Source organism: Mauremys reevesii, linkage group 9 (assembly GCF_016161935.1).
Source record: "Mauremys reevesii isolate NIE-2019 linkage group 9, ASM1616193v1, whole genome shotgun sequence".
Lineage (NCBI taxonomy): Eukaryota > Metazoa > Chordata > Testudines > Geoemydidae > Mauremys > Mauremys reevesii.
Genome location: NC_052631.1, coordinates 65,538,357 through 65,564,354, shown reverse-complemented (window position 1 = coordinate 65,564,354; position 25,998 = coordinate 65,538,357). Strand labels below are relative to the sequence as shown.

The window sequence follows — 25,998 nt, the reverse complement described above, 5'->3', positions numbered from 1 at the left end:
AATGGGGATTAACTAGCTGGGTGGTAGTATTGCAAAAAAGGATCTGGGGTTTATAATGGATCACAAATTGTTAACTCATATTCAGTGTGATGCTGGCAGGAAAAAGGCAAACGCCATCATTCTGGGGTGTATTCACAAGAATAATTATTCTGCTCTACTCAGCACTGGTGGGGCCTCAGCTGGAGTATTGTGTCCAGTGTCGGGCACCTCACTTTAGGAACAATGTGGACAAACTGCAGAGAGTCCAGTAAGAGCAACAAAAGTAATAAAAGGTTTAGAAAATATGACCTATGAGGAAAAGTTGAAAGAACTGAACATTCTTAGGTTACAGGAAAGAAGGTCTGATGAGTGTTCAGATATGTTAAGTGCTGTTATGAAGAGGACAGCGATCAATTGTTCTTCACGTCCACTGAAGGTAGGACAAGAAATAATCATCCGAGTTTGCAGCAAGGGGGATTTAGGTTGACTCTTGGGGAAAACCTTTCTAACTCTAAGGGTAGCTAAGCACTGGAACATGTTACCTAGGGTGGTTGTGGAATCCTCATCAGTGGAGGTTTTGCAGACCAGGTTAGAGGACAAACACCTGTCTGGGATGGTCTAGGTATATTTGGACCTGCCTCAATACAAGGGATGGCCTAGATGAGATCCCTCTATCCCCATGTGTCCATGATCCTAAGACTCATTCTTGATCCCTTTTTCCCGGGATGACCCTGCCTTGTTTCCCCCCTAGGTAGGCGGAATCTCCTCTCCTGCTTTCCCTTCACACACCCACAAGGGAGCTCTCCCCGTTTCTCCCTGCCCCGTGGGTACCTGATGCTGTACAGCACGTTGCCGTTCTTGAAGATGCGCAGCAGCTTGTTGTCGGTGGTAACCTCGTGGAAGTTGGCCCCCTTCTCGTTGGCAAAGAACAAATCTGGCTTCCAGATGGAGTCCAGCATGGAGGGGTCCAGGTCCAGTGAGTCGTCCGGGTACTCCCTGTACGCCAGGCGGGGGTCGTTCCACTGCTGGCGCAAGAAGACGTTCACCCGGTAATCCTAAGGGGAGAGGACCACCTATCACAACCAGCTGGGGAGGAAGAATATTCCCTACTATCAAACACCTATCATGCCTCAAGGGACTTGGCTCTAGTGTGATGAATGGGGCTGGAGAAAGAGGGCCAGGTTCCTGGGGAAGAGCAGTCAATTGGAGCTGCTGCAGGAAGCAGGCAAAGCTCTCCTTCCTCCGCACGGGGCGGAGAGGCGTTCTTGGGAAGGGCTGGGTGAGAGGGAGCAGCCAGTGACAGGTACTATGGCACTCTGGAATAGTCAGATTTTTAACAACCCTATTGAAATATCTAGAACGTTTATAGTGACTGTGTTCCTGGCTTCATGGATGTGTCCTACAGGAGCTAATGTCAATCAAGGTGACTAATGCAAATCCCCAGTTACTGAAGATAATGCAGGTAACAAATCCTCTTGTATCTGAGAAGAGCAGACCGAGTGACCTGGCTCAAAGTTCCTGGCAAACAAAGTACTTGGAACTAGACAGGGACAGCCCTGATTGCGGAAGGGGGTCGGTGTCTCATGTTCAGGCCAGGAGTTTGTGACCAGAGACAGGCCTTGTGAGAGGATTTGGGGTTGTTTCAAACCTGCCAGGGTCTTCCTATGGAAGATGGGTAAGCCAGGCCTGCATATAAACTGTCTATAGTTTTAAAGATATGTTTCTCTGAAATGCCTTTTTCCTCTGATAGTACTCGCTTTCACAGCTGTTGGCACTTACTGTAAATTTACCACTGTCTTAGGGCCCCCCCACTCCCCTGCCACCAGCAAAGAAGTCACGGTTCCTGTGCTAATTGAACCTCTAAAACTGTCCTCCCCATTTCTGTGAGGGCACTGTACTTAGGTTGCAGGCCCCTAGCCACAGGGTGGGATGATCCATTCCCTCCTGCCTGAGGCTTAGCCTAGAACTCCTATGATTTTTTTTTGTAATTTCAGCAGCTCTGACTTCAGTTCAGCCCCTGCAGCCCTCTTCTCTCAGGGTCACATGCCAGAGTTCTCCCGTGCCCATTCAGCTCTCCTAAAGCAAAGATCTGCTTGTTCTGACCAGCAGCACAGCTTTCTCTTCCATCCCAGTGCCGCCTGCTGCACCTCACACTGCTCTGAGTTACATGTGGGTTGCTACTCGCTTAACTCTGCAACTGGAGGGTGGGGAGGGGGGAGTTGGCAGCATTAACAGTTGCACACACTGAGGTGAAGAGAGGGAGCTCAACGAAGAAAAAAGCAAAAAACACATCATCAGCTCTGACCCAAACATCATGAGGGTTTTTTAGTCTCATGATTGAGTGGAGGGTCTGACTCACGGTTGTAGGACCTTGGGGGTTGGCCCTGCTGCATATGGTTCATCTCTGATGCAGAAGGTGCCCTAGGGTCCTCAATGGCCAGGAGTGACCATGGCCTTTCAGTTCAGTCTCATCTACAAGACTGACAGTGGGTCTGGCCAAAGGACAGGACTTCTGGCCCCCGCTGCCTGGCATGTCTTAAGGAAACCGTGAGCCTCAGGGGCCCCGCCTCAGGTGGGGAAGGCAGCTTGGGTACTTGGCTGGACATCGCTGCTCCTCACAGGGGGGCTGAATGTACTGTGCCAGGCAGCGCTACCCCACCTCATTGGGGATGAAACACTCCTACAGGAACCAGTTCAGAGAGGCCTTGCACATCCTTGGGGAGCAGCAAGACTGGCCTGCGGAAGGGAGCAAATACTAATCTCTTTCCTGCATCCCTCTCTGGCCCCCAGAAGGCTCCAGCTTCTCACGAGGTTCCTGCCATCCACCTCTCCCCACCACAATGCGGTTCCTAGTCCATTCTCACACCCTTCCCCCAAGGCCCCCCACTGCTTAGCCCCTTGTCCCACAAGGGTCCCACCACTTCCCCATAAGTCTCCCAGTACCATGGGCAATGGGTCTCCATGATAGCTACAGGATTAACACTACAGCTGGGGCTGAACAAACCTTCAGGTGGGCTGGATCTGACCCCAGATCTCATGGTCGCCCATTCCAAGATCCTGGTGCAGGCACAGCAAAGAGGGCCAAATTCCCAGCCCTTGATGGGAGGTGCCACACCCAGCTGTCCCCTCCGCAGGCTTCTGGGGGAGTGGAAGGGGCTGGGAAGAAGGGTGGGACAGATGGTGAAGTCTTACCATGGTGGTTTCTGTGACAGAGCCGAAGCTGTTGATGAAGATGTTGCATGTCACATTGACAGGCAGGCCTGAGAAACAAGCAGACAAGGTGTGAGCCCTCCTTAGAGCAGCTGGTCTGAGGGGAATTGCTCCCCTTCTGCACCCCAACAGTCACTCACCTCAATAAACACACAGGCACTTGCCTGGATAGATATACAGCCATGCACACACAGAGAACCCCCATACACCTGCGTACACACATGCACTCTAAGGGGATGTGTGGGGGGGGAATTCCAGACCCCCCATGGGTTCATTTACACTTACAAACTCTGTAGCTGTGGGTTTCTCCAGGGGACGGAGAAAAGGCCATGGGGGCAAAAATCTGGCTGGTTCTTCACCTCTTGAAAACTTGTAGACAAAAGCAAGGGCAGTGGGTTGGGAGTCCGGAGCCCACAGTTCTGGTCCCGACTCTGCCACTGGGACCTTGGGCAAGTTGCTTCCCTCTCTAGGTATATGCTTCCCCTCCCTCTCTTTGTCTGTCCTATCTGCTAGACTGTGAACTCTGTGGGGCAGTGGCTGTCTCTCACTGTGTGTGTGAACATACAGCCCCGAGCACAATGGGGCTCCAGGCAATACTGTAATCATAACAACTGGCCTGGAATAGTGGGTGGCTGCAGGTCAGAATGGAGGGGCAATGGCAGAGCTGTAGCAGGTTCCCAGGCTGGAATAGCAGGGGAGGCAGGTCAGGGTTGAGGGGCATTGGCATTGGCATGGGTCCTGCACCAAATCACTTGCTCACACTGTCCCTGGTTCTAGTCAGTGCTGTCTGAGAGACTCTGGGTTTCTGTCGCGGTGGGATTTTTAAGCCTTATTTGGGCCCCATATTTACCTTTGAAGTTAGGTCGAATCCGGGCGTCATACCCTGATGTTTTTCCCATGAGCTTGTCCAAGAAATCAGAGGGTGACATCGGCTGGCCAGAGCCTGTGGAAGTGGATTTAATCTCCTCTTTCCCGGAAACCAACCTGAAGGGGGAAAGGATGGAGGTTAGCAGGCTGGAATCCTTCCTCTTGGGCCAGGAATGCCTCAGCATCTGCCTCAGTGCTGTATGGAGAGCTGGGGAGAAGGAGTCTTCAAGGCACTGCTGTGGTGGAGCTCCTAGAGCCAGAGACCTGCCTGGCACAGACAGGCCTTCGGGTTGAAGAAGCTTGCTGTCATCCTGGCTGGTATTGCCATGGCACTGCTTTGAGGAAGCTCACAACCTGCTAGCATGGTTATTTTCAATGTCAGGGTTGGGTGGGAGTATTGTAAATATCGAGGAATTGGACAAGCAGCTGTTCCCCCTTGCGGTGTGTTCGAAATACTGTACGTGACCAGTGCTAAACAGTCACATGCAGCTGGGGAATTGCATTGCCGGCGGCAGGGAGGCGTTCGCTCTTTGCTGGAGCTGTTCTTTCTCCTCTTACCTATAACAGCGTCTGGGTCTCTCTGTGAGGAGTGTCTGACCTCGGGGAGAGCAGCTGCAGCATACAGCCCTCGGTGCCAGGTGAAGCAGAAGCTTTGCAGCAGGGACAGAATAAGCCATGGGCCTCTGCCCTGCCTGACTTCACACAGCACAGATGCCTTCCACTGGTGGCATCAGCTTGCTTACCTATGCTTGGGCCCAGGGTCCTGCTGGTCTATGCTCATGAGCTTGTGGTCATCTTGTGTCAGGGTGGGTACCCCATTCTGTGCGCTCTGGCTCTGTGCCTCTCGTATAAGTAGCTGGAGTTGGCTCTTAGCCTGAGCTCTTTAGGGCAGGGCCTGTCTCTTTGTTATGTGTTTGTACAGTGCCTCACACAACTGCGGTAATAATGCTGGCCTGAACACCAGGCTGGGAGCCAGGCCTCTGGAGTTCTACTCCTAGCTCTGACATATACTCTCTCATCTCAGGCAAATCATTTAGAGTCTGGACTTACCATAATGAAAATTGATACAGACAAGTGCAGAATACTGCACTTAGGAAGGAAAAATCAAATGCACAGCTACAACATGGGGAATAACTGGTTAGCGGGTATACGGCTAAAAAAGGATCTGGGGGTTACGGTGGATCACAAATTGAATGGGAGGCAACAGTGTGACGCTGTTAGGAAAAAGGCTAATGTCCTTTTGGGGTGTATTAACAGGAGTATCAGATCTGAGACCCGGGCACCGGTGAGGCCTCAGCCTGAGTACTGTGTCCAGTTCTGGGGATCACGCTTTAGGAAAGATGTTGACAAATTAGAGTCTAGAGGAGAGCAATAAAAATGACAAGAGCTTTAGAAAACCTGACCTATGACTAAAGGTTACAAAAACTGGGCACGTTTTGTCTTGACAAAAGACTGACCCGGGGGGAGAGCTGATAACAGCCTTCAAATGTGTTAAGGGCTGTTCTGAAGAGGGTGTTGATCAGTTGTTCATGACCACTGAAAGTAGGACCTGAAGTACTGGTTTAATCTGCAGCACGGGAGGTTTAGGTTAGATTCTAGGAAAGCCTTTCTGACTGTAAGGAGAGTTAAGCAGTGGGATGGGTGTCCAAGGTGTACAACCCCCAGCACTGGCAGTATTTTAAGAACAAATTAAACAAACTCCTGTCAGGGCTGGTCTAGGTTTCCTTGGTCCTGCCTCAGCGCAGGGGGCTGGACTTGATGCCTCCTGGTCTCTTCCAGCCCTGTATGTCTGATTCTAGGATTTAACCTTTCTCGGTGGGTGAAATCCAGCCTCCAGTGAAGTCAGTGGCAAAACTCCCATTGACTTCAACCGGGGCCACAATGTCCCCCTATGTCTCAGCTTATCCATTAGTACGTATCCAGTATCTCTGCCATATTTACCTGCCTCCCAGCGCACGAGGATGGACTGGTTGACAATAAAGCATAAGTGCTAGTAAAGCCTGTTTGCCTCACTGTCTATGTAGGCACTGATGCCTTCTGCAGTATGTGAGCACCTCTCCCAATGGTCATGTAGTTTGACACCAACAGGACCCCAGCTCTGTGGCACTGGCTCTGCTGGAGTCATGTGCAGTGGGTCCTGTCACTCCTCCAGGGCTGTGAAATGCCTCCTAACCCTGCTGATAGTGAAGTGATCTGGTGCGGGGACTCTTTGCTGGTTCTGGCTGGGCCTGGACCACAGCAGGAAAAGGTGAGTTCCCCCAGTGGTGCAGCAAAGGGGTTGTGGGGGCTCTGTGTCCAGCCCACTTGCAGCAAGGGCTTAAAGTGACTGAGGAGTGCAAGGAGGTAGGAAGGTGATGGATAGAGGTGTCGCCTCCTGTCTAGTGCTCGGTCAATCAGCTGTCAGCTGGTAAACTCACTGATTAGAGGGATTGGCTCTGCTGCTGCTGCTGTCAGCGTGTTTGCCCTGCAAAGGAGGGAGGGTTACACACCAGCTCTGGCTGCTGGCGGAGCTGTGAGTGCCCGGGTGGGTGTGAATGGAAGGATGAAGATGCTGCGCCCACATACAAATACACTGGGGATGGGTGGTGGGGAGTTTGCTGCCTCCCTCCTTTCTTCTCTTTCTTAGTGATTGTCTCTTTGGAAATAACAGCACCGCCCCATTCCAGGGAGGCTGATGTCTGGGGTTAAACCTTAGCTGGGATTCTCCATCTGATCTACCTGCCCCTTTAGGCAGCCTTGGGGGGAGGGATAGCTCAGTGGTTTGAGCATTGACCTGCTAAACATAGGGTTGTGAGCTCAATCCTTGAGGAGGCCACTTATGGATCTGGAGCAAAAATTGGTCCACCTAGTGAAAGGCAGGGGGCTGGACTCAATGACCTTTTAAGGTCCCTTCCAGTTCTAGGAGATTGGTATTGGTATACTGCTGCACACCCACCTGCCTGGTGAATGTCCTCTTTTGTGATGGGCCAGTAAAGTATCATTCCCTCCTCACCTGCTTCCTGGTGCAGCGGTGGGGGAGGGGGCAGATCCTCAAGACTACTTAGGCTCTGAACTTCTACTGGTATCCTGAACCCCAGCGCCGGGCACTCCACTCCTAGACACTCCGGCTACGTCTACACTAGGAGCTAGGGGTGTGATTCCCCAGCTTGTGCTAGCGCTCATCATGCTAGCGTGCTAAAATAGTAATGTAGTCATGGCAGTACTCGCAGCAGTGAGTAGTGGGAGGGGCAGGCTGCCCTGAGCACAAACTGGCCTGAACCCTGGGGTACGTACTTGGCCCGGCTAGCCCGTGCCGCCCTCACTGCTGCCCTTGCCACGATGGCTGCACGTCTATTTTTAGTGTGCTAGCTCGAGGAGGGCTAGTGTATGAGCATGTCTCCTTGAGTGAGGCCTCACATCCCCTAGCTCTGCTCCAGTTGTAGACGTAGCAGCCTCCGTTATAAATCCCAGCACTGGGCCTGACACACAGTTAGTCAATGACTAGACATGGCACTAATGCAGAGTTCAGATTGCCCAGAGGTGTCTTGGTTTTGTTTTGAATTCTGCAAAACGCAAATGCTTGAGAACGAGAAAATGAAAAGTTAAGGTTCACCCCCACAGTACCTGAATTCTGTCCCCCTGGAGCTGGCCATAATCACTGGGAATTACCTGTATGCACTCTGTTCAGGGTAGCTGTACTGGATGGTGGAGGGATTGCTGGGAGCAGCCTGACAGAGCTGGAACTGTGATCTGAGGCAATATGGGGACTGTGTTCCTTGGGAGGGAGGGATGTGATCCAGTGCTTCTTCTTCGAGTGCTTGCTCATATCGATTCCAATTAGGTGTGCGCGTGCTGCGTGCACGTTCGTTGGAAGATTTTTACCCTAGCAACACTCGGTGGGTCGGCTGGGCGCCCCCTGGAGTGGCGCCGCTATGGCACCGGATATATACCCCTGCCAACCCATCCACCCCTCAGTTCCTTCTTACCGCCCGTGTCGGTTGTTGGAACACTGGAGCGCGGCTTAGCTGACCTCCACTTCCCTAGCTACTCGTAGTGCTCTCGTTCCTTGTTGTGTATAGTTAAAAACTTTTTATATAGTTCAACTTAGTTATCACTTTATAGTATATTTAGTATAGAATAGTTAAGAGGGGTTCGGGGAATAGCCCCTTCCCCACACCCGGTGCCGGGGCCCATGCCTGGTTCACCGGGTTTCAAACCGTGCTCGGCCTGCCACAAGCCGATGCCAACAGGAGACCCGCACGACTCCTGTCTGAAGTGCCTCGGGGAATCGCACCTGACGGCTAAGTGCCACATTTGCAAGGCTTTTAAGCCAAGAACAAAAAAGGAGCGGGACATTAGGCTAAAGCAGCTACTCATTAGGCTAAAGCAGCGGCACCGAGCGCTGGTCAATCTACAAGCAGAAGCACCTCTTTGGCACCAGACCGCGCTGGTACGGCCAAGGCTCCTCGGCACCAACCCTCGCCAGCACCAAGGCTGTCTCGACACCGCTCCCTCTCCCCGAGGTCGAGAAAGACTAAGACTCCTGCTGCTTCCATGCCACCGGCACTGCAGCCAGAGAGCTCATCCAAGTCGGACTGCCCGGCACCGGCACCCGCTGTGGCACCAACAACATCGGCACCGTCGATTCCGGTCCCACAAGGGCTGTCGAGTCCGATGCCTGTCAGCTCCCCGGCTAGACCCGTGGTAGAGCTTACTATCTCGTCCACGCCGGAGACGTTCTCAATGGCGAGGGATCTCATTGCAATGACAGAGTCAACGCTGCCTCCACCCCCGGCACCACCGGTGCAGGTGATACAGTCTATAGGCAAGCTGGCCTTGATACGGCCACCCTCTGTCGGCACAGCGGACCGGCACCATTCAAGATCACTGTCTCACAGATGTTCCAGGTCCCGATGGCGCTCCCGCTCCCGTCACCGCTTGCAGTCCCGGCACCGTTCTCCTCTCCGGTACCGGTCGCACTCGTGGCCCCGGTTGGCATCCTGTTCGCCGGCCCGCTATTCTCGGCACCGCTCTGGCTCCTGGCACCACTACAGGCATCGAGATTCCCATAGCCGCTCCCAACGTCAAGCCTCGAGATCCCAGTCGATCTCCCGGCACCACTCCGGTCGCAGGTCCCGATCTCGCTGCCAGTACCAGTATACCTCCTGGTACTGGTCTCCGGTGCTGAGTAGTGCAAGGCCAGCTAGAGACAGGGACTCTGCTCAGGGCCTCTCCGCTCATCCATGGCCATCCAGGCACGCTTCAGTGTCGTCCTGTGGGGACAGCTATTATGCGCAGGACCGCGAGTCAGATGTGCCCACAGGGGTCTTCCAAGAGGCACAGGCCCAGGACCTAGGCCCACACCACTGGTCCTTCTGGACACCCTGGGCTTACCACCAGGCCCAAGGTGCACCAGTAGTCCCATCCCGCTTGGCACCATCAGAGCCCCGGGTGCCAGAGGCGACAATCAGCTGTCCCCCTCCGACTGGTGCGGCGGAAGCTCCAGTCCACCCACCGGACTCCCCAGTCCCACTGGAGCAGGAGGTTGCTCATGAGCAAGAGGCCACGCAGGACCTTCTCGTCCCAGGTGTCTCCTCTTCCTCTTCTCCAGATGAGGCGGTGGCAGGGACATCCTCCTCGGGCCCTCCTCCAATCGACCTGAGGGCCCACCAGGACCTCCTCAGGAGGGTAGCACTCAACATGAACCTCCAGGTGGAGGAGGTCTCAGAGGTAGAGGACCCGGTAGTGAGCATTCTGTCGGCGGATGCTTCCGCCAGAGTGGCCCTACCATTTATTCACACCATCCAGGCCAATGCCGACACTATATGGCAATCGCCGGCCTCCATCCTACCTACGGCCAGGGGAGTCGAGCGTAAATATATGGTGCCCTCTAAGGGGTACGAATATTTGTATGTCCATCCTCCTCCCTGCTCACTGGTTGTTCAGTCCATTAATGAGAGGGAACGCCATGGCCAGCAGGCGGCAGCCCCAAAATCGAAGGAGGCTAGGTGAATGGACCTGCTTGGCCGTAAAGTGTACTCAGCAGGTGCCTTACAGCTCCGGGTGGCGAATCAACAAGCCCTCCTCAGCCGCTATAGTTACAACACGTGGGCAGAGGTGGGGAAATTTACAGAACTACTCCCTCAGGAATCCCGCCAGGAGTTTGTGGCCTTCTTGGAGGAAGGAAAAAATATGGCCAGAACTTCCCTCCAAGCCTCGCTCGATGCAGCCGACTCAGCAGCCAGGACTCTGGCCTCAGGTGTTGCCATGAGCGTATCTCATGGCTTCAGGTTTCCAACCTCCTCCCCGAGCTGCAGTACACCATCCAGGACTTGCCGTTCGATGGTAAAGGCCTCTTCTTGGAGAAGACTGACCCTAGGCTGCAAAGCCTGAAGGACAATAGGGTCATAATGCATTCTCTAGGCATGCATACGCCAGTGACCCAACGCAGGCCCTTCCCCCCCAACCTCCCTGCCCGTACTTTGTGCCTAGACACAGACAGGACTTTGACAGACGGCGCGGCCGAGGTGGGCGTAGACGCCAGTCAGGACCCCAAAGGGGCCAAAATCAAGGTCCCTCGAAACCACCAGTGGGACCGAAATCTAACTTTTGAAGGTACGCTCGAGGACAGCGTACCAGTTACAGACCAGGATCCTTCTCCTCCCTTCTCCAACCGTCTCTCCTACTTCCTCCCGGCGTGGTCCCAGTTGACTTCGGATCTCTGGGTCCTACGCATGGTGGAATATGGATACCACTTCCAATTTGTTTCAACCCCACCCTCCCACCCCGTCCCTCTTCAGGGACCCCTCTCACGAGCAATTCCTCTTGCAAGAGGTGCGGTCGCTCCTCACCATGGGGGCTATAGAGGAGGTGCCAAAGAACGAAAAGGGCAAAGGGTTTTACTCCCATTATTTCCTAATCCCCAAGTCGAAGGGTGGTCTCAGACCCATCCTAGACCTGCGAGGACTCAACCAGTTTATGGTAAAGTTGAAGTTCCGTATGGTATCCCTGGGGACCATTATCTCATCCTTGGATCCTGGAGATTGATATGCTGCCCTCGATATGAAGGATGCATATTTTCATATCGGCATTTTTCCTCCGCACAGGAGGTACCTCCGCTTCGTAGCCGGCCATCAGCACTTCCAGTTCACAGTCCTACCCTTCGGACTTTCCACAGCCCCAAGGGTATTCACGAAGTGCATGGCTGTGGTCACTGCATATCTCCGCCAGCGTCGGATACACGTGATTCCATATCTGGACGATTGACTCATCTGGGGGACCTCCGAGAGACAAGTCACCCAGCATGTGGGCATCGTCAGGGACCTCTTCACTCGTCTAGGCCTGGTGATCAACATAGAGAAGTCCTCTCTGGTTCCCACACAGAGGTTAGACTTCATAGGAGCAACCCTAGACTCCAATCTAGCCAGGGCCTGCTTACCACAGCCGCGGTTTCAAGCAATGGCAACAATCATCCGCGGTCTGCAGAATTTCCCGACGACCTCGGTTCGCACTTGTCTCGGTCTCTTGAGTCACATGGATGCATGCACGTTCGTAACCAAGCATGCCAGGCTCCGCCTCCATCCGTTACAAACTTGGCTCAACTCGGTATACCGCCCGAGCAGGGACTCAATAGACACAATAGTCACCATTCCCCCGAGCACTCTAGGCTCTCTAGACTGGTGGCTGACTCCTTCCCTGGTGTGTGCAGGGCTACTGTTCCATCCGCCTCAGCCCTCAGTGTCCCTGACGACGGACGCGTCTTCTCTCGGCTGGGGCGCGCACCTTGGAAGCCTTCGTACGCAAGGCCTCTGGTCACCTCAGGAGCTGACGCTGCACATAAATGTCCGAGAACTGAGAGCAGTCCGCCTAGTGTGCCAGGCGTTCCTGCAACATTTACAAGGCCACGGTGTCTCAGTGTTTACGGACAACACAACGGCCATGTACTATATAAACAAACAGGGAGGGACTCGATCTTCCCCCCTTTGTCAGGAGACCATCAGACTCTGGGACTTTTGTATAGCCCACTCGATAGACCTGGTAGCGTCCTTTATCCCAGGGGTTCGGAACACTCTGGCGGATCGACTGAGCAGGTCATTCCTCTACCACGAGTGGTCGATACGCCCGGATGTTATTCATTTGGTTTTCCAGAGGTGGGGATTTCCCCACATAGACCTGTTTGCTTCCCGCGAGAACAGGAAATGCCAGATGTTCTGCTCCTTCCAAGGCCTCTCACCAGGGTCAATCTCGGACGCATTCCTGATGCCATGGATGAACCAGCTGCTTTATGCCTTCCCGCTGTTCCCGCCGTTCCCGCTGGTTCACAAGGTCCTGCTAAAACTCCGCAGGTACAGAGCGCACCTAATCTTGATCGCTCCAGCATGGTCCAGGCAGCACTGGTACACCACGCTGCTCGACCTGTCACTAGCCAACCCGATTACTCTGCCACTCCACCCAGACCTCATAACGCAGGACCATGGCAGACTTCGCCACCCAGACCTGCAGGCCCTTCACCTCAAGGCGTGGCAGCTGCATGGCTAAACCAGTCAGAGTTGCCTTGCTCTGCCTCAGTACAGCAAGTACTCCTGGGTAGCAGGAAGCCTTCTATCCGGTCAATGTATCTGGCCAAATGGAAGCGTTTCTCCTGCTGGTGCGGGACACACAGTGTTACTCCCACTGAGGCCTCGATCCCTACCATCTTGGACTACCTCTGGTCTCTCAAACAGGAGGGCCTGGCGGTATCTTCTTTGAGGGTGCACTTGGCGGCCATCTCTACCTTCCATCCAGGGGAGAGTGGCCGCTCCGTGTTCTCACACCCTATGGTCTCTAGATTTCTCAAGGGCCTGGAGCGCCTATACCCACAAGTACGACGCCCCGCCCCAACATGGGGCCTCAACCTGGTTCTAACCAGGCTTATGTCTCCCCCATTTGAGCCGTTGGCAACATGCTCATTGCTATACCTGTCCTGGAAGACAGCTTTTCTCATAGCCATTACATTGGCCAGACGAGTTTCCGAGCTTCATGCTCTAACAGTGCACCCACCATATACTGTGTTCCACAAGGACAAGGTGCAGTTATGGCCACACCCGGCATTCCTCCCTAAAGTGGTTTTGGCATTTCATGTCAACCAGGATATCTTCCTTCCGGTCTTCTTCCCAAAGCCACACTCATCATGACGGGAGCAACAATTGCACTCCCTGGACGTCCGTAGAGCGCTCGCTTTTTATATCGAGCGGACAAAATCATTTCGTAAAACGCCCCAGCTCTTCATCGCAGTGGCAGACCGAATGAAGGGTCTATCTGTCTCATCCCAGAGAATCTCGTCGTGGGTAATGGTGTGTATCCGTACTTGTTACGACTTGGCTCATGTACCCTCGAGCCGCCTCACCGCACATTCTACCAGGGCTCAGGCTTCATCTGCCGCCTTCCTGGCTCACGTACCTATCCAGGAGATATGTCGTGCAGCTACCTGGTCTTCGGTCCACACCTTTGCTTCACATTATGCTCTGGTTCAACAGTCCAGAGATGATGCCGCCTTTGGCTCAGCAGTTTTGCATTCTGCAACATCTCACTCCGACCCCACCGCCTAGGTAAGGCTTGGGAGTCACCTAATTGGAATCGATATGAGCAAGCACTCGAAGAAGAAGACAGTTACTCACCTTTGTAACTGTTGTTCTTCGAGATGTGATGCTCATATCCATTCCAAACCCGCCCTCCTTCCCCACTGTCGGAGTAGCCGACAAGAAGGAACTGAGGGGCGGATGGGTCGGCAGGGGTATATATCCGGTGCCATAGCGGCGCCACTCCAGGGGGCGCCCAGCCGACCCACCGAGTGTTGCTAGGGTAAAAATCTTCTGACGAACGTGCACGCGGAGCGCACACACCTAATTGGAACCGATATGAGCAACACATCTCAAAGAACAACAGTTACAAAGGTGAGTAACCGTCTTTTAATTTGTGCCAGGGCTGAGCCCGGGCACCTCTGGGCTTGGCAGTTTGTAGCCCTGGCACCTCTGGGCTTGGCAGTTTGTAGCCCTGGCACATCTGGGCTTGGCAGTTCATAGCCCCGGCACCTCTGGGCATGCTGCATTAGTTATGAAAGTAAAAAAATTGCTTGAGCCCCGACACCTCTTTCATTACAAATTAAGCATTGATGTGACCTGTCTCCCTGACCCCTGGGTGTGTGATCATAGGGAAGAGGCTCATGTGTATCTTGAGAAATCCAGTATGGCTAACTTCAGCACTGTGCTGTGTAGTCTGTGTCAGTAACAATCCCCATCCAAGGAGTTAGGTGGGAGATAAGGGTGGTCTGTAGGTCTAATGAAGGGTAAATGAAAGTGCAGTGTTAGATGGCACTGTGTGCCTGATGGCAGAGGGCTGTAAAAGTTAGTAGATGTGGGGTTCTTTCTTTGGAGTAGGGGAAGTGTCTGAGTGGAGATCCACTGTAGGTAGCTTGTTTGCTACCGTGCAAAGGCAGAATGCAAATGAGGTAGCGGTGTATTGAGGCAAAGAGGGCTGAGTAAAGGTTGAGTGGGTGTTTACCTTAACTCTGTATTTCCTAGCTATTAGCTGTTTGAGTTTTGCTGAATTCGACATTTGGGAAGGGCAGCAGATACCACTGGACAACCTGAATTCTGCACTCATGAAGTTTGATATCATTGAATTTCCTAGGTTTGATTTTGTTTTAATGAAAGAGAATTTTTGTTTGTAGGAGTTAGTGAGCACGTATGCAGTTGTAGTGAGCATATAGGTTTGCAGTTGAGATGTTACTGTGGCTAGGTAAAGGATGCTACATGATTTCTGAATTCTTTCTCCCCACTCCTGTACATTTTGTTATAGTGGAATGGGGATTATAGTCATGCTTCAGGGTTTATAACTGAGTTTTGGAGGTAGGAGAGTAATATAAGTCATGCTTTGAGCCTCAGATATGTACAAAAAATATTGGTAGAAACTGTGAACCTTGAGAGGCTTTTGTGGGGCGGGGGTTGTTTTGTTTTCCCCTCGTATCTTGGGAAATGACCCCAAATTTGGAACATGAAACTTACCCTTGCTGTGCACCCCCAGGAGGCACAGCAAATGTCAATCCAATCCAGCTGTACATGCAATTTTAGAGCATTTAGAAGAATCTCCTTTAAACAGAAAAGTCTTTTCAGCCGTAAATGTAGTAGAGCAGCTGCTCTGCTATAATGTTACATGAAATTAATCATCAGCAACTGCTTTGCTAATGCAGATCGTCAGCATCGGGGAATCCTGAAAGGGGAACTTCTTGCAAGGACACAAGGAGGTTGGAAGGAAGTGGCTCTGCACATCCAGCTGCAGCACTGGAGGTTCAGAGAGGTGCGAAGTGGCCCCATCAGCTCAATAAGTTGTGCTCAGCTGAATGAGAACGCTGCAGGGAGATAAACGCAGCCTGAGATGATGGCTCCGAAGCAGATTGTAGCAACCTGTCATGCTTCACCTTCAGATTTCTGCCCAGGGTGTACTCAGACTTATGGTGCTCTGGGGTAGTGCAGGTTCAGTGGCCACAGTGTGAAAACTGGCCGTCTAGCAAGCCTGTGGGCTCATCTGTCTGCACATGTGCTGTGTATCCACTTGTCTTTTGAGTGTTAGGCTTAATCCTATCTGGAGAAAGTGACAAAGAGTCCTGTGGCACCTTATAGACTAACAGACGTATTGGAGCATAAGCTTTCGTGGGTGAATACCCACTTCGTCAGATGCGTCTGATGAAAGCTTATGCTCCAATACATTGTTTAGTCTATAAGGTGCCACAGGACTCTTTGTTGCTTTTTACAGATCCAGACTAACACGGCTACCCCCCTGATAGCTATCTGGAGAGTAACTCTGCTGAATGATGGTGTCAGTACTGCTTCCCTGAAGGGGCAGTGGGTGCCATGCGCTAGCTGGGGTAAATATTGATCAACTGAGACCACTGAGGGCATGATCAGAGACAGGGCTTCTCTCTCTCACACGCACACACGCACACACACACACACACACACACGTGTGTTGGTAGAATCAGCCAACATGAAGATATGCCTGTCTTTTTTGGGGGAGGCTGTATCTCAGGAACCTCTTGCTCAAATGATGCCAAATCATTTTGGATCATGAACCTACCATCTGCCCCCATGAGGCATGGCAAATGTCAAGGCAAACCGAGTAAGTATGGGGATTCTATAGCACATGGAGGAGCTGTCCTTTAAACAGAAAAAGCTTCTCTGCATTAATTATAGAAGAGTTAGTGCCAGTGCTGGGCACTCAGCTCCCTTACACTCTGTTCTAAACCCAGTACTGGTGACTGATCTCTGTCAGTGCATAGTATCTTCAATGATATTTCCCCTTCAGTGTTGTACGGTAGTTTCCTGCCTGATTAAATGATGCTCACTGATTAAATGGGCCTGATGGGATTACTATTCCAAACTTCATACTATTTTGTAAGAATTCCTATCAGCTATGTAAACACTTTGTATGTGTGCATAAGATTCGCTGTTTACTGCACATAGTGTATATGGCTGTAGGGTCACCCGTAGAGTTTAGTGGCTTAGTACTGGAATGTTAGTCAAGCTGCAGGTTGGGAATCAGATGCACTGGCCAAGCTCTGGGGTGGTCTAGGCCTGGAGTGTCTGGGATGCTATGGGTCTGGAGTGTGGTGCTTTGGCACAGCACAGCAGTGTCCTGGAATTGAAATATCTTAGGGATGCTGAAAGGCAGAAACGGGCTGTACTGGGTGGTGTGTTTGTGCGGTTGGAGGGCTGTAATACCCAGAATGCTGTGGGACAAGTGTGAGGTGCATTTGCAGAGCAGCATAGGGACTCCTGGTGTAGAATATCTAAGGAAGTTATACCCAGAAGTGAAAAATATTGGCAAAGCTTCATGGGACTGCAGGAGTGAAACAGCACAGGGGTGAACATTTACCCCAGGCACTGAAATCATAGGAGAATCTGACATGAATTATTTCCTGAACTATTTCTGTGGATGATGGAGACTTATTTGAACTGATCTCAAACGGTATATTTTTATGAATCTACATTTGCTTGTCAGTTTCTCTCCCTCCGTCAATCTGTAATGATCATTTGAAGGAACAAAATAAAATACATTGACTAAACACATTGCAGGGCGTGCTGTAACACACAAGAAATGGCTGGGCCCAAGGGAGCTCTGGCACTAGCTCTTAGCGATGCTACATCCTTGCTTGCTATCATGCCAGATCTAGGCACATGTGATACTGCTGCCCCTACTTGCAGCTGCAAATTCCATTTCCTAAGAGCAGTAAAACCCTGCATGCTGGGTCTCTGGGAAAATAAAAGTCAATCCGTTACCTCATAGCACTGCCCAAGGCAAGTGTTGATCCCTGCCTGTGCTATAGTCACCCAAAAAGACACAGCCTGGGCTAGAGTCAACTAGGAAAAACCCTGCCTATCAAGTTATATTGCTTAATTCCTATGTGCACCTGACAACATCTCTTTTCATATTAGCTTGCTGTTGCATGAGCAGCTTGGGTGAGACCAAAAGGCTGGAAGAGAATCTGTGGGGAGTGGGGGAGCCCAGTGATAGGAAACCCACTGTGTTCCAGAAACCAGGTCAGCAAAGAGTTAACTCAGGCCTTTGCTGGACAGATCAGTGACCTGCTCCCTCACTTTAGAGGAGGATGAAAGATTCTCCCCCCTCCACAGTGCAAGTGGAAGGATTGATCCATTAGTGCTGTTGCATGTGCAATAGGGAACTGCAGGGAACAGGCCATTGCCTCTGGAGCCAGCTACATGCCCACTCAACAAACACTGCTTAGCACCGCATACTGTCCTGGAGACAAATGTCCAGTTTGCAGTCAATGAGCATTGGGCAGCGCCTCCCTGCCACTCAGTTATAAACCCTAGTGCTGGGCATTCACCTCCCAGAGCATTACACACCCTGATGCTCGGTTATAAACCCTGGCACTGGCGTTGTGCTTACTAGATCCTCAGGCCCAGGTTCCCAGCTGTCTCCAAGTTTCTCTCAGTGCATCAGTTGAGAGAAGAGGAAAAAGGTGACACAAAGTTTGCTGCAACTTGTACTGAACTGTCCATGACCCAAGAGTCTGTGTCCTGTCCATTCCCCCCTCATCCCCCATCTATAACATCTGAAGCATATAGGCAACCTAGCCATGTTCCCTTTCCTTGCCACTCCCCCTACACCATGGACTGGGGTAGGGTGGGATGGGGTGTAGATGGGGTAGGGTGTCTCAGTTACCTGGGAGTGTCCCTTATGAAAGAGGAATTCCAGGGTGGGCCACTGTGTTGTTTTTGCAGCTACCTTATGCCAACAGATCTGTCATGGGGGGGGGGGTGGCTTTTGGCTACAACCCCCCTGTTTGGCAGTCACTTCCCACCCCACCTGGTCCTACTTCTCCTGTCTCTCCCTGTGCACTCAGAGCTATGAATTGCTCCAGCCCTGCTCCACAGTGTTGCCTGTTCTCTTTAGAGCCCTGCCTGTGACCCGGGAGCAGGGGTGCTGGAACAATTTGTATAGTGGGGATGCTGACAGCCACTGAACCAAACTGTAAACCCTCTATATGTTGGAAACCACTTCAAGCCGGGGGGTGCAGCAGCACCCCCAGCACCCCTAGCTCCAGCACCTATGCCTGGGAGGGTTTCTCCAGCCTCTCAGCATTACCTCAGATCCTTCCCCTCTCATGGGTCGATGCCAGAGGATTTGGTGGGGCGCACAGCCCCAGGTTGGGGGCATAGGGCACTGGAGAGTCAGCAGGAGGCTGGTGGGGTCTGGAATTGCTGGCTGCAGCCCCAGTTCCCCTCTGTGTCTCTGGCTAATGGCACTTGTGGGGGAATAGCTGGGCCAGGGCTGGAAGGCAGGCTGGGCTCCCTGTGCCCCGAGGCCGGCAGGTCTCCCTGTTCCAGGGAAGGCTCAGAGGGCAGGGAAACCACCACCCTGCGGGCACGCCCCTGCCCGATGCCCGGTTCTGGCCCCTGGCACTGCCTGCTAACACTGGGCAGTCAAAGCCCGGAGCAGGGCAAACCTTAGGGGGAAGCTCAGTTATGAGTCTCTCCAGCCCCTGTGTGGTCCCCAGGCAGCCTCGCCCAGCCCTCCCCAGGGCTCTTAGGCGGTGCCTGGTGTCTGCCCCGCAGCCTGTGGGCAGCAGAGTGACTCTGAACCTGAGAGTCCCGCTCCGGCTCCTGCCCTGCAGCATGTGGACAGAGCTTCTCGGTGCTGCACCCTGCGTCTCCCCGGCAGTGCCCAGCCCCCACCCCTCTGCTCGAGCTCACCCTTCCTTGCACCCAGCGGGGTTCTTTAAAAAGCAGGTTCCCCCCCCCCACTGCCTGCCTACCGAACCTCCTTTATTCCTTGTCTGCGAGCGAGCTGGGGCCAGGCACCACTTCCACCTCCACTGTGCAGCGCCATGCACCCCTTGTCCCCGCTCCTCAAAGGCTAGTGGGTCGGTACCGTTAGGAGCCCCAGGGGGAGGCCAAGTGGCGTGGCCCCCAGATCCCAGCACGCTGCAGGGGGCTAAGTTTCACAGAGAACTGCATTCCCACCCTCCTCTCCTTCCCCGGGCCATAACGGGCAATTCTTATCCTTGGTGGGATTTGCAGGTAAGGACCCCCCTCCCCCAAGTTAAACCACCAGACCTGCTCGTGCTGCCCCCGACCCTGCTCCTCACCTGAGCGGGACGTGCTCTTGCAAAAGGCAGAAGACGAAGAAGGAGACGGTGCCTAGGGCGAGAGTTTTCATTCCTCGGCCAAGCTGAACCCCCCTTCTCTGCGTGCGAAGAGGCGCTGCTAGGGGAAGCAGGGAGCCCGAGAAGGAGCGCGCACCCCCCCTGCCTCATCACAGACATGTCCTCCCCCTCCTCCGCGGGAGTCTCTTCTGCTGCTTCCCCCACCCCCTGCCTCGCTGCGAGCGCCTGGAAGTCTCCTCCTCAGCCCAAAGCTGCCAGCCCAGGGCTCCTAGCGGGCAGCGGTCGCTCTCCGGAGCCTGGCGGAGAGGAGCCCCCCCTGCCCGGGTTGTGGAAGCGGAGCTGTAAAGGCGCAGCCCCCGGCAGCTGGAAGCGGGGTGCGGAGCAGCTGGGCGGTGCTGGGGAGGCGCTCGGGGGGTCCGATCCAGCCTGCAGCTGTTTGATCCGGGGGACTCCCGCCTGGCAGCTTCCCTCGGGCGGAGCCGGAGTCCTACCGCAAGTGCCAACGCCGCTCGCTAGCCCAGCTTGCAGAAAGCCAGGGCGGAGGAGTTGGGCGTCCTCCCGCTGCCAGCTTCCTGGGGGACGGGCGAGGCCGGTCCCGCAAGTGCCTTAAGCAGCTCTCGCTGTAGCCTAGTTCTGAAGCACTTTGGTGCCGGGGCAGGATCTCTGCCCGCTCTCCGCCGTGAACTGCGGGCTCGGCCTCCCCCGCTCTAGCCCTCTTTCCGGGAGGGCACAATGCAAGACTGGCCCCACACCCAAGGCAGCTGATGACATCAGTCTAACCCCCCAGGGGCCAACCTGTGCTGGACTAGAGCCGCTGTGCTCTCCCGCAGAGCCCCCAGGACACAGGGCTTTCACCTGCAGCCCCCTTTCCTTCCCTTTCAGTCCCTTCTCCTCGGCTTTCCTGGCACTTTCCTGCTCAGCAGCATTTTCCTTCCATCTCCCTAGTAAGGCCAGCCCCGCAGCTTGGTTTGGGCTCGGAAGGAATGACTATCTTCTGGCTACAGCACAAGCCCGGCTGTCAGATAATCTAGGGTCAGATCCTGCTCTCAGACACACCCCATATACACCAGATCTCTGCGGGAGAATTTGGTCCTTGGGTTCTGGTCCTAACCTTTCATATGACTTTGGGCAAGTCACTTCACCTCTGTGCTTCTGTTTCCTTGGCTTGCCCAGTTCTCATTGTTTAGTTATTTCATTAAAGTGCCACTGGGAATACTAGAAACCACAGAAAATCCGCTCTGGCCCTGGATAAATGAAACCCAAGGTCACGCAGGGCCTGATCCAAAGCCCACTGAAGTCAATGGAAATATCCCCAGAGTCCTGACTGGGCATTGGCTCCGATCCATAATGCCTGCTAGCATCTTCCCTTTCGAATGGCACAATTTCCATCCCATGAGTCCAGATGGTCGCAGATTTCAAAAGCACATTTTTGCATCGGTATTGGCTTCTCTTTCTTAAAAAAGCCAAATCAGAGATTTTGAAAGCTCCCTGCTGAGTTTCGGGGTTTTTTAATGAGGAAAAATGAGCGATAGATACAGAAAATGTAGATCTTTGTCTATAGTTTCCTGTGAGATTTTTTCCCAGTGAAAAGGGGAGAAGTGTAGCCTGTTAGCAAGGATCACTTGACTCAGCGGCAGGTTGCTTGGGTTCTAGTCCCATTGCATCCGCTGATTTGACATCTAATCCTGGGCAAATCTCCTATAATTGTTTGCATTACAGAAGTGTAAGAAACTCCAATCCAGGTTGAAGCCCCACTATACTAGATGCTGCACAAACACTTAGAAAAATACAGTTCCTGCCCCTGAGAGTTTACAGTCTAAATATACCTGGCAGACTAGGGGAAAGGAAGTAGTATTATCCCCATTTTACAGAGTGGGAAACTGAGGCACAAAGAGAGGAGCATGATTTGCCCAAGGCTGCACAGGACAGAGACAAGCATTGTGCCCAGGTCTGTGGACTCCAAGTCCAATGCCTTACCAGCAAGGGCCATGTTTCCAGTGTCCCTGTTTCCTCAGCAGTAAAATGGAGATAAAGCTTACCTACCTCCCAGGAAAGCGAGTGCTTTGAGGTTCTGAGTCAGCCGGTGCTGTACAGAGCTCAGCAGCACAGAAAATAATCTCATGCAAAAGGAAAACGTCAAACACACAAGCATGGAAATCAAAGGGGAACTCTAACAGCCACTGAAATGCTGTTGGGGCTTTTGGAGGTTAGGAGATAGGCTGGAGGTGCTACAAACCCGGCCCCTGCTCCAGTCAGTGTCTGTGGGACTTGGGGGAGTACTAATCAGGGCACACGTGGCATCCAGGGTGGGTGATCTTCTTGGACAGTCAAAATGAGCTGTTCTCCACCAGGGCAGCTGCTCCCCAGTCGTCCCTGACTCCTAACTTTTAGCCCTTTCCGTGTAAACAGTAAAAGACACCCGTGAACAGTCCAGCTGTGCAATTGAAGCTCCTAGCATTCTGCAGACAACAAGCACCTGGAACAGCCAGGGCCTTGCCTTTCTCCGTATACTCCCAAGGCCCAGCCAGGGCGTCCAGGGCTGAACGAGCAATGTTCTGGCCCCTGGGGAGGGAGAAGGCTTGCTGCTACTCAAGCACACAGTGGCCAGTGCTCTGGCTGGAGCTGTATTCCTTAGTAACAACATTCTCCAGGAATAGCTCCAAGCCCTGGCAGTATCCCGCTAGTGAACTGCAGGCTTTGGGATCCTTGTTGTACTTTTGTGCAGAATGGGATCCAACCTTTCTTGGAGACAGCTTTATTTAGAAAAAAATACTGGAGCAATCGCCAGCAACAGCCCCATCCCCTGCAATAACACTATTGCAAACGGGCAGCATTCCAGACGATCACGGTAGGATATTTGTCATGTCCTATTAATAAGGGGAGACTCAACACAACATGAGGATGAAAGGTGCTGATGGGGGCAGGAGGAAGAGACAGAAGAAAGCATCACACCTCAGGGCGTGCACAAAGGGGGGCAAGCAGGGGACCATCCTTGCCATCATTGGTAGGGACACAGAACTCCGGCCCCAGGGCTGCGGGGGGGGGGGGGGAGGAGGAGGCACAGAACATGCCCCTCCAAAAGCGATTAATTTTTTATTCCTGCACAGGCCCCTGTCACCCCTACAAAAAAATCCCCATAGGGCCAGATCCTTAGCTGGTGTAAACCAGCCTAGCACCACTGTTTTCAACAGAGTTGTGCCCATTTAAGCCAGCTCAGGAGCTGCCCTCCTTTGTTAGGCTAGACAAAATTTGGCGTCACTTTTTTTTTTTAGAGTGTATATCTTTGATCCAGGCAGGTAAATGTACTGAGTGCCCAGCTAACACGGTTTAAAGTGGTTGAGTGATGAAACCCCTGAAAAACAGGATTTCTGGAGGAAAGGTTGGCAGGGCACTTAAACTATGCTGCTAAGTGAACCATTGCTTCACAATCAATGTGACGGTGGTAGTGTTATGGCAAGAAGGAGGTGGTTGGATTTGATCTCAATACTGGGCTGCAAACAGTTCTCTAGAAACCTCGCCTTAGCCCTCAACCCTGCTCTGTGGTTCCAGGCTGCTGGAGACCCGGCCCCAGGCTGCTGGAGACCCGGCCCCATGCAACTCTTAGTTTTATTTAAAAAGACAGGTGCATTTTTGATGCAAGCAGTGATTCCAGGGAGACCCCGAGGGTAGAGCCATTCTGTGCTGGCAGTGTGTTTATTTGACCTGGGGGAAATTACAGGGAGTTTAGCTGCTTTCACAGAGCCGTGCAGTCCTGTTACTGAATGTGCTAACAGGGAGGGCAAGGCCTCTGCGTGTCTCTGAGGAGCAGGCTGGCTCTTTCTGCTGTGTTTTGGATTTTTCCTTGCAGGTAATTTTCTCTGTTCAAGGCGATGCGGTTCTCCCGGCAAGGCTGTGGAATGGGGCTTTAGGGGCAGTGGAGAGCAGCTTTCACACTGGAACCAGGCTTCAGCACTTGGACAGCGCTCAGTGCCCAACAGCATTTAAGGCAGTGCGGCCCTCAGAGGGATTTCCATGCTTGTGTGCTGGGTATGTCTACACTATGGGATTATTCCGATTTTACGGAAACCGGTTTTTGGAAACAGATTGTATAAAGTCGAATGCTCATGGCCACACTAAGCACATTAATTCGGCAGTGTGCGTCCATGTACCGAGGCTAGCGTCGATTTCTGGAGCATTGCACTGTGAGTAGCTATCCCATAGTTCCCGCAGTCTCCCCCGCCCACTGGAATTCTGGGTTGAGATCCCAATGTATGATGGGGAAAAAACAGTATCGTGGGTGATTCTGAGTAAATGTCATCAGTCAATCCTCCCTCCGTGAAAGCAACGGCAGACAATCATTTTGCGCCCTTTTCCCTGGATTGCCCTGGCAGACGCCATCGCACGGCAACCATGGAGCCCATTCAGCCTTTTTTCACTGTCACCATATGTCTACTGGATGTTGCTAACAGACACAGTACTGCAGCGCTACACAGCAGCATCCCCTTGCCTTTTGCAAGTTAGCAAAGATGGTTACCAGCCATACTGTAATGTCTGCTGCTTTGCAAGTTGACAATGATGGTTACCAGCCATACTGTACCGTCTGCTGTGGTCATGGGTGCTCCTGGCCAGCCTCAGCTCCCAGGAGGGACTAAACGCCTGGCGGGAGTGGATTTCTGAAGGTATCTAGATGCCTAATTCCCTCAGTGCACTGGGCAAATGCTACTCTTTGTATGGATGGCACGTAGTACCCCAGTCAGGAGCTGGGCCGAGGTGGGCCAGGGGCTGAATGATTTGTGGTTGCAGATACCGCACCCTGTTTCTTCCCCCTTCCCAACCAAGGCTGGAAGCAGTTTGGCCTTAGTGTAGTCAGACTCATGCTGTTTTCCACACCCACTGCAGGAAGCTCGCTTGGTCCCCTCCATCCACCAGGCTGCTTTTTGAAATGGGTTAGTGCTGATCACAATAGCAGCCAAACCACTTTCCAGACCAGTGAGGGGAAGACACCCATTCCCAGCCATGGGTCATTTTTGTAGGGAGAGAGGATTTAGGTGCTACACCTGGGTTGGAAATGCTCAGTCTGAGTGACCGGCTTCAGGACTGAGGTATCGCACAGGCTGGGCCGGGTGTCCGAACAGTAGGGATTTCTCAGGCTCTTCTGAGCTCAGAGGGAGAATTAATTTGAAGGGGAAGAACTGGCTCTTGCTAGGGTGGGATTATACCAATTTTACACTGATGTAACACCTTAGATCCAGGAGGATCCTGAAGAGCCAGCTCATTGAATAAGCCAAGGTCCAATCCCCAAACCTTTACTAAGGAAGTACTCCCACAGGCTGCAATGGATGGAGGACAGAGTAAAAGTTGGGCAAATTAAGAGACCCTTATATATCTCTTATCTAACCTTTCCGTAAGGGGGGGTCGGCCATGCCAGTTACAGACCAAGACAGAAATTGAGAGAGCTCTGAGGTGGGTGGGTTCTGGTGTGGGATACTGAATAGACAGGGAGCTCAGCCCCTGGCCATCTCCACCTCAGGGTATTGTTGTTATGTATGTTTCCTGTTTGTGGTGCTGCTTTGCCGTGGTTCGTCTCTCAGCGGGGCTGTGGGGTATCCCACCGCCTCGCTCTAGTCCACCGTCTGTCGGCTCTGTGGTCGGGGGGAATAATGCACACTCGGTTAGGGGCTCAGGCCCTTGGAGCGGGGGCTGAGTCAATAGTCAAATGGCGGCCCAGGCCCTAGGGCAGGGCAGGGCAGCAAACAAGCAGTCAGAGACTCAGGCCCTTAAGCAGGGGCTGAGTCAGTAGTTCCATAGCAGGAGGTCCTAGCCTCTCCAGGCCAGGGAGAAGGGGGAGTCTGCCACCCAAGGAGTGGGTGGCAGGGGGGACAGAGGCCCTCCCACTCCACTGCGTCCCAGCCCGGGGCCCTAGCAGCGGCTGACGATCCGCTGCTTAGTCAGTGGGGATCCTGGCAGCAACACACTGACATAGGTTCAGGCAATGCTGCAGCCAGACTGGGGTCGGCTGCCCCCAGGCTACTTCCACACTCCCCCTCGTAGGGTACCTGGGTCATGCTAGCATCCTCGGCTGTCTCGAACAGCATCAGCTCCTCCTCGGGGTAGCTGGCACGGGGCAGGCTCGGCCAGTCCTCGGGGTAGCGGGCACGGGGTGGCAGGCTCGGGGTAGCGGGCACAGGGCAGGCTCAGCCAGTCCTCCTTGGGGTAGCAGGCATGGGGCAGGCTTGGCTAGTCCTCCTTGGGGTAGCGGGCACGGGGCAGGCTCAGGGTAGTAGGCACTGGGCAGGCTCGGCCAGTCCTCCTTGGGGTAG

The 25,998-nt window shown here is 53.2% G+C and overlaps 1 protein-coding gene across 2 annotated transcripts in view; it reads right to left on the bottom strand.

Annotated features, from left to right (window-relative positions):
• LOC120371297 (glycine receptor subunit alpha-4-like) overlaps nucleotides 1-19,752 on the bottom strand; it is a 40,478-nt gene extending 20,726 nt beyond the window's left edge. Inside the window, exons 1-4 of one of the 2 annotated variants that reach the window (XM_039486910.1) lie at nucleotides 19,682-19,752; nucleotides 4,040-4,173; nucleotides 3,172-3,239; nucleotides 811-1,034 (exon numbers count right to left, since the gene is read on the bottom strand). In XM_039486910.1, the coding sequence (XP_039342844.1) occupies nucleotides 811-1,034; nucleotides 3,172-3,239; nucleotides 4,040-4,173; nucleotides 19,682-19,752 (497 nt within the window). Of the gene's footprint in view, nucleotides 1-810; nucleotides 1,035-3,171; nucleotides 3,240-4,039; nucleotides 4,174-8,043; nucleotides 8,059-19,681 lie in introns of those variants that run through there. The other variant, XM_039486911.1, reaches the window with a different exon arrangement.
• Nucleotides 19,753-25,998: the final 6,246 nt, after the last annotated feature.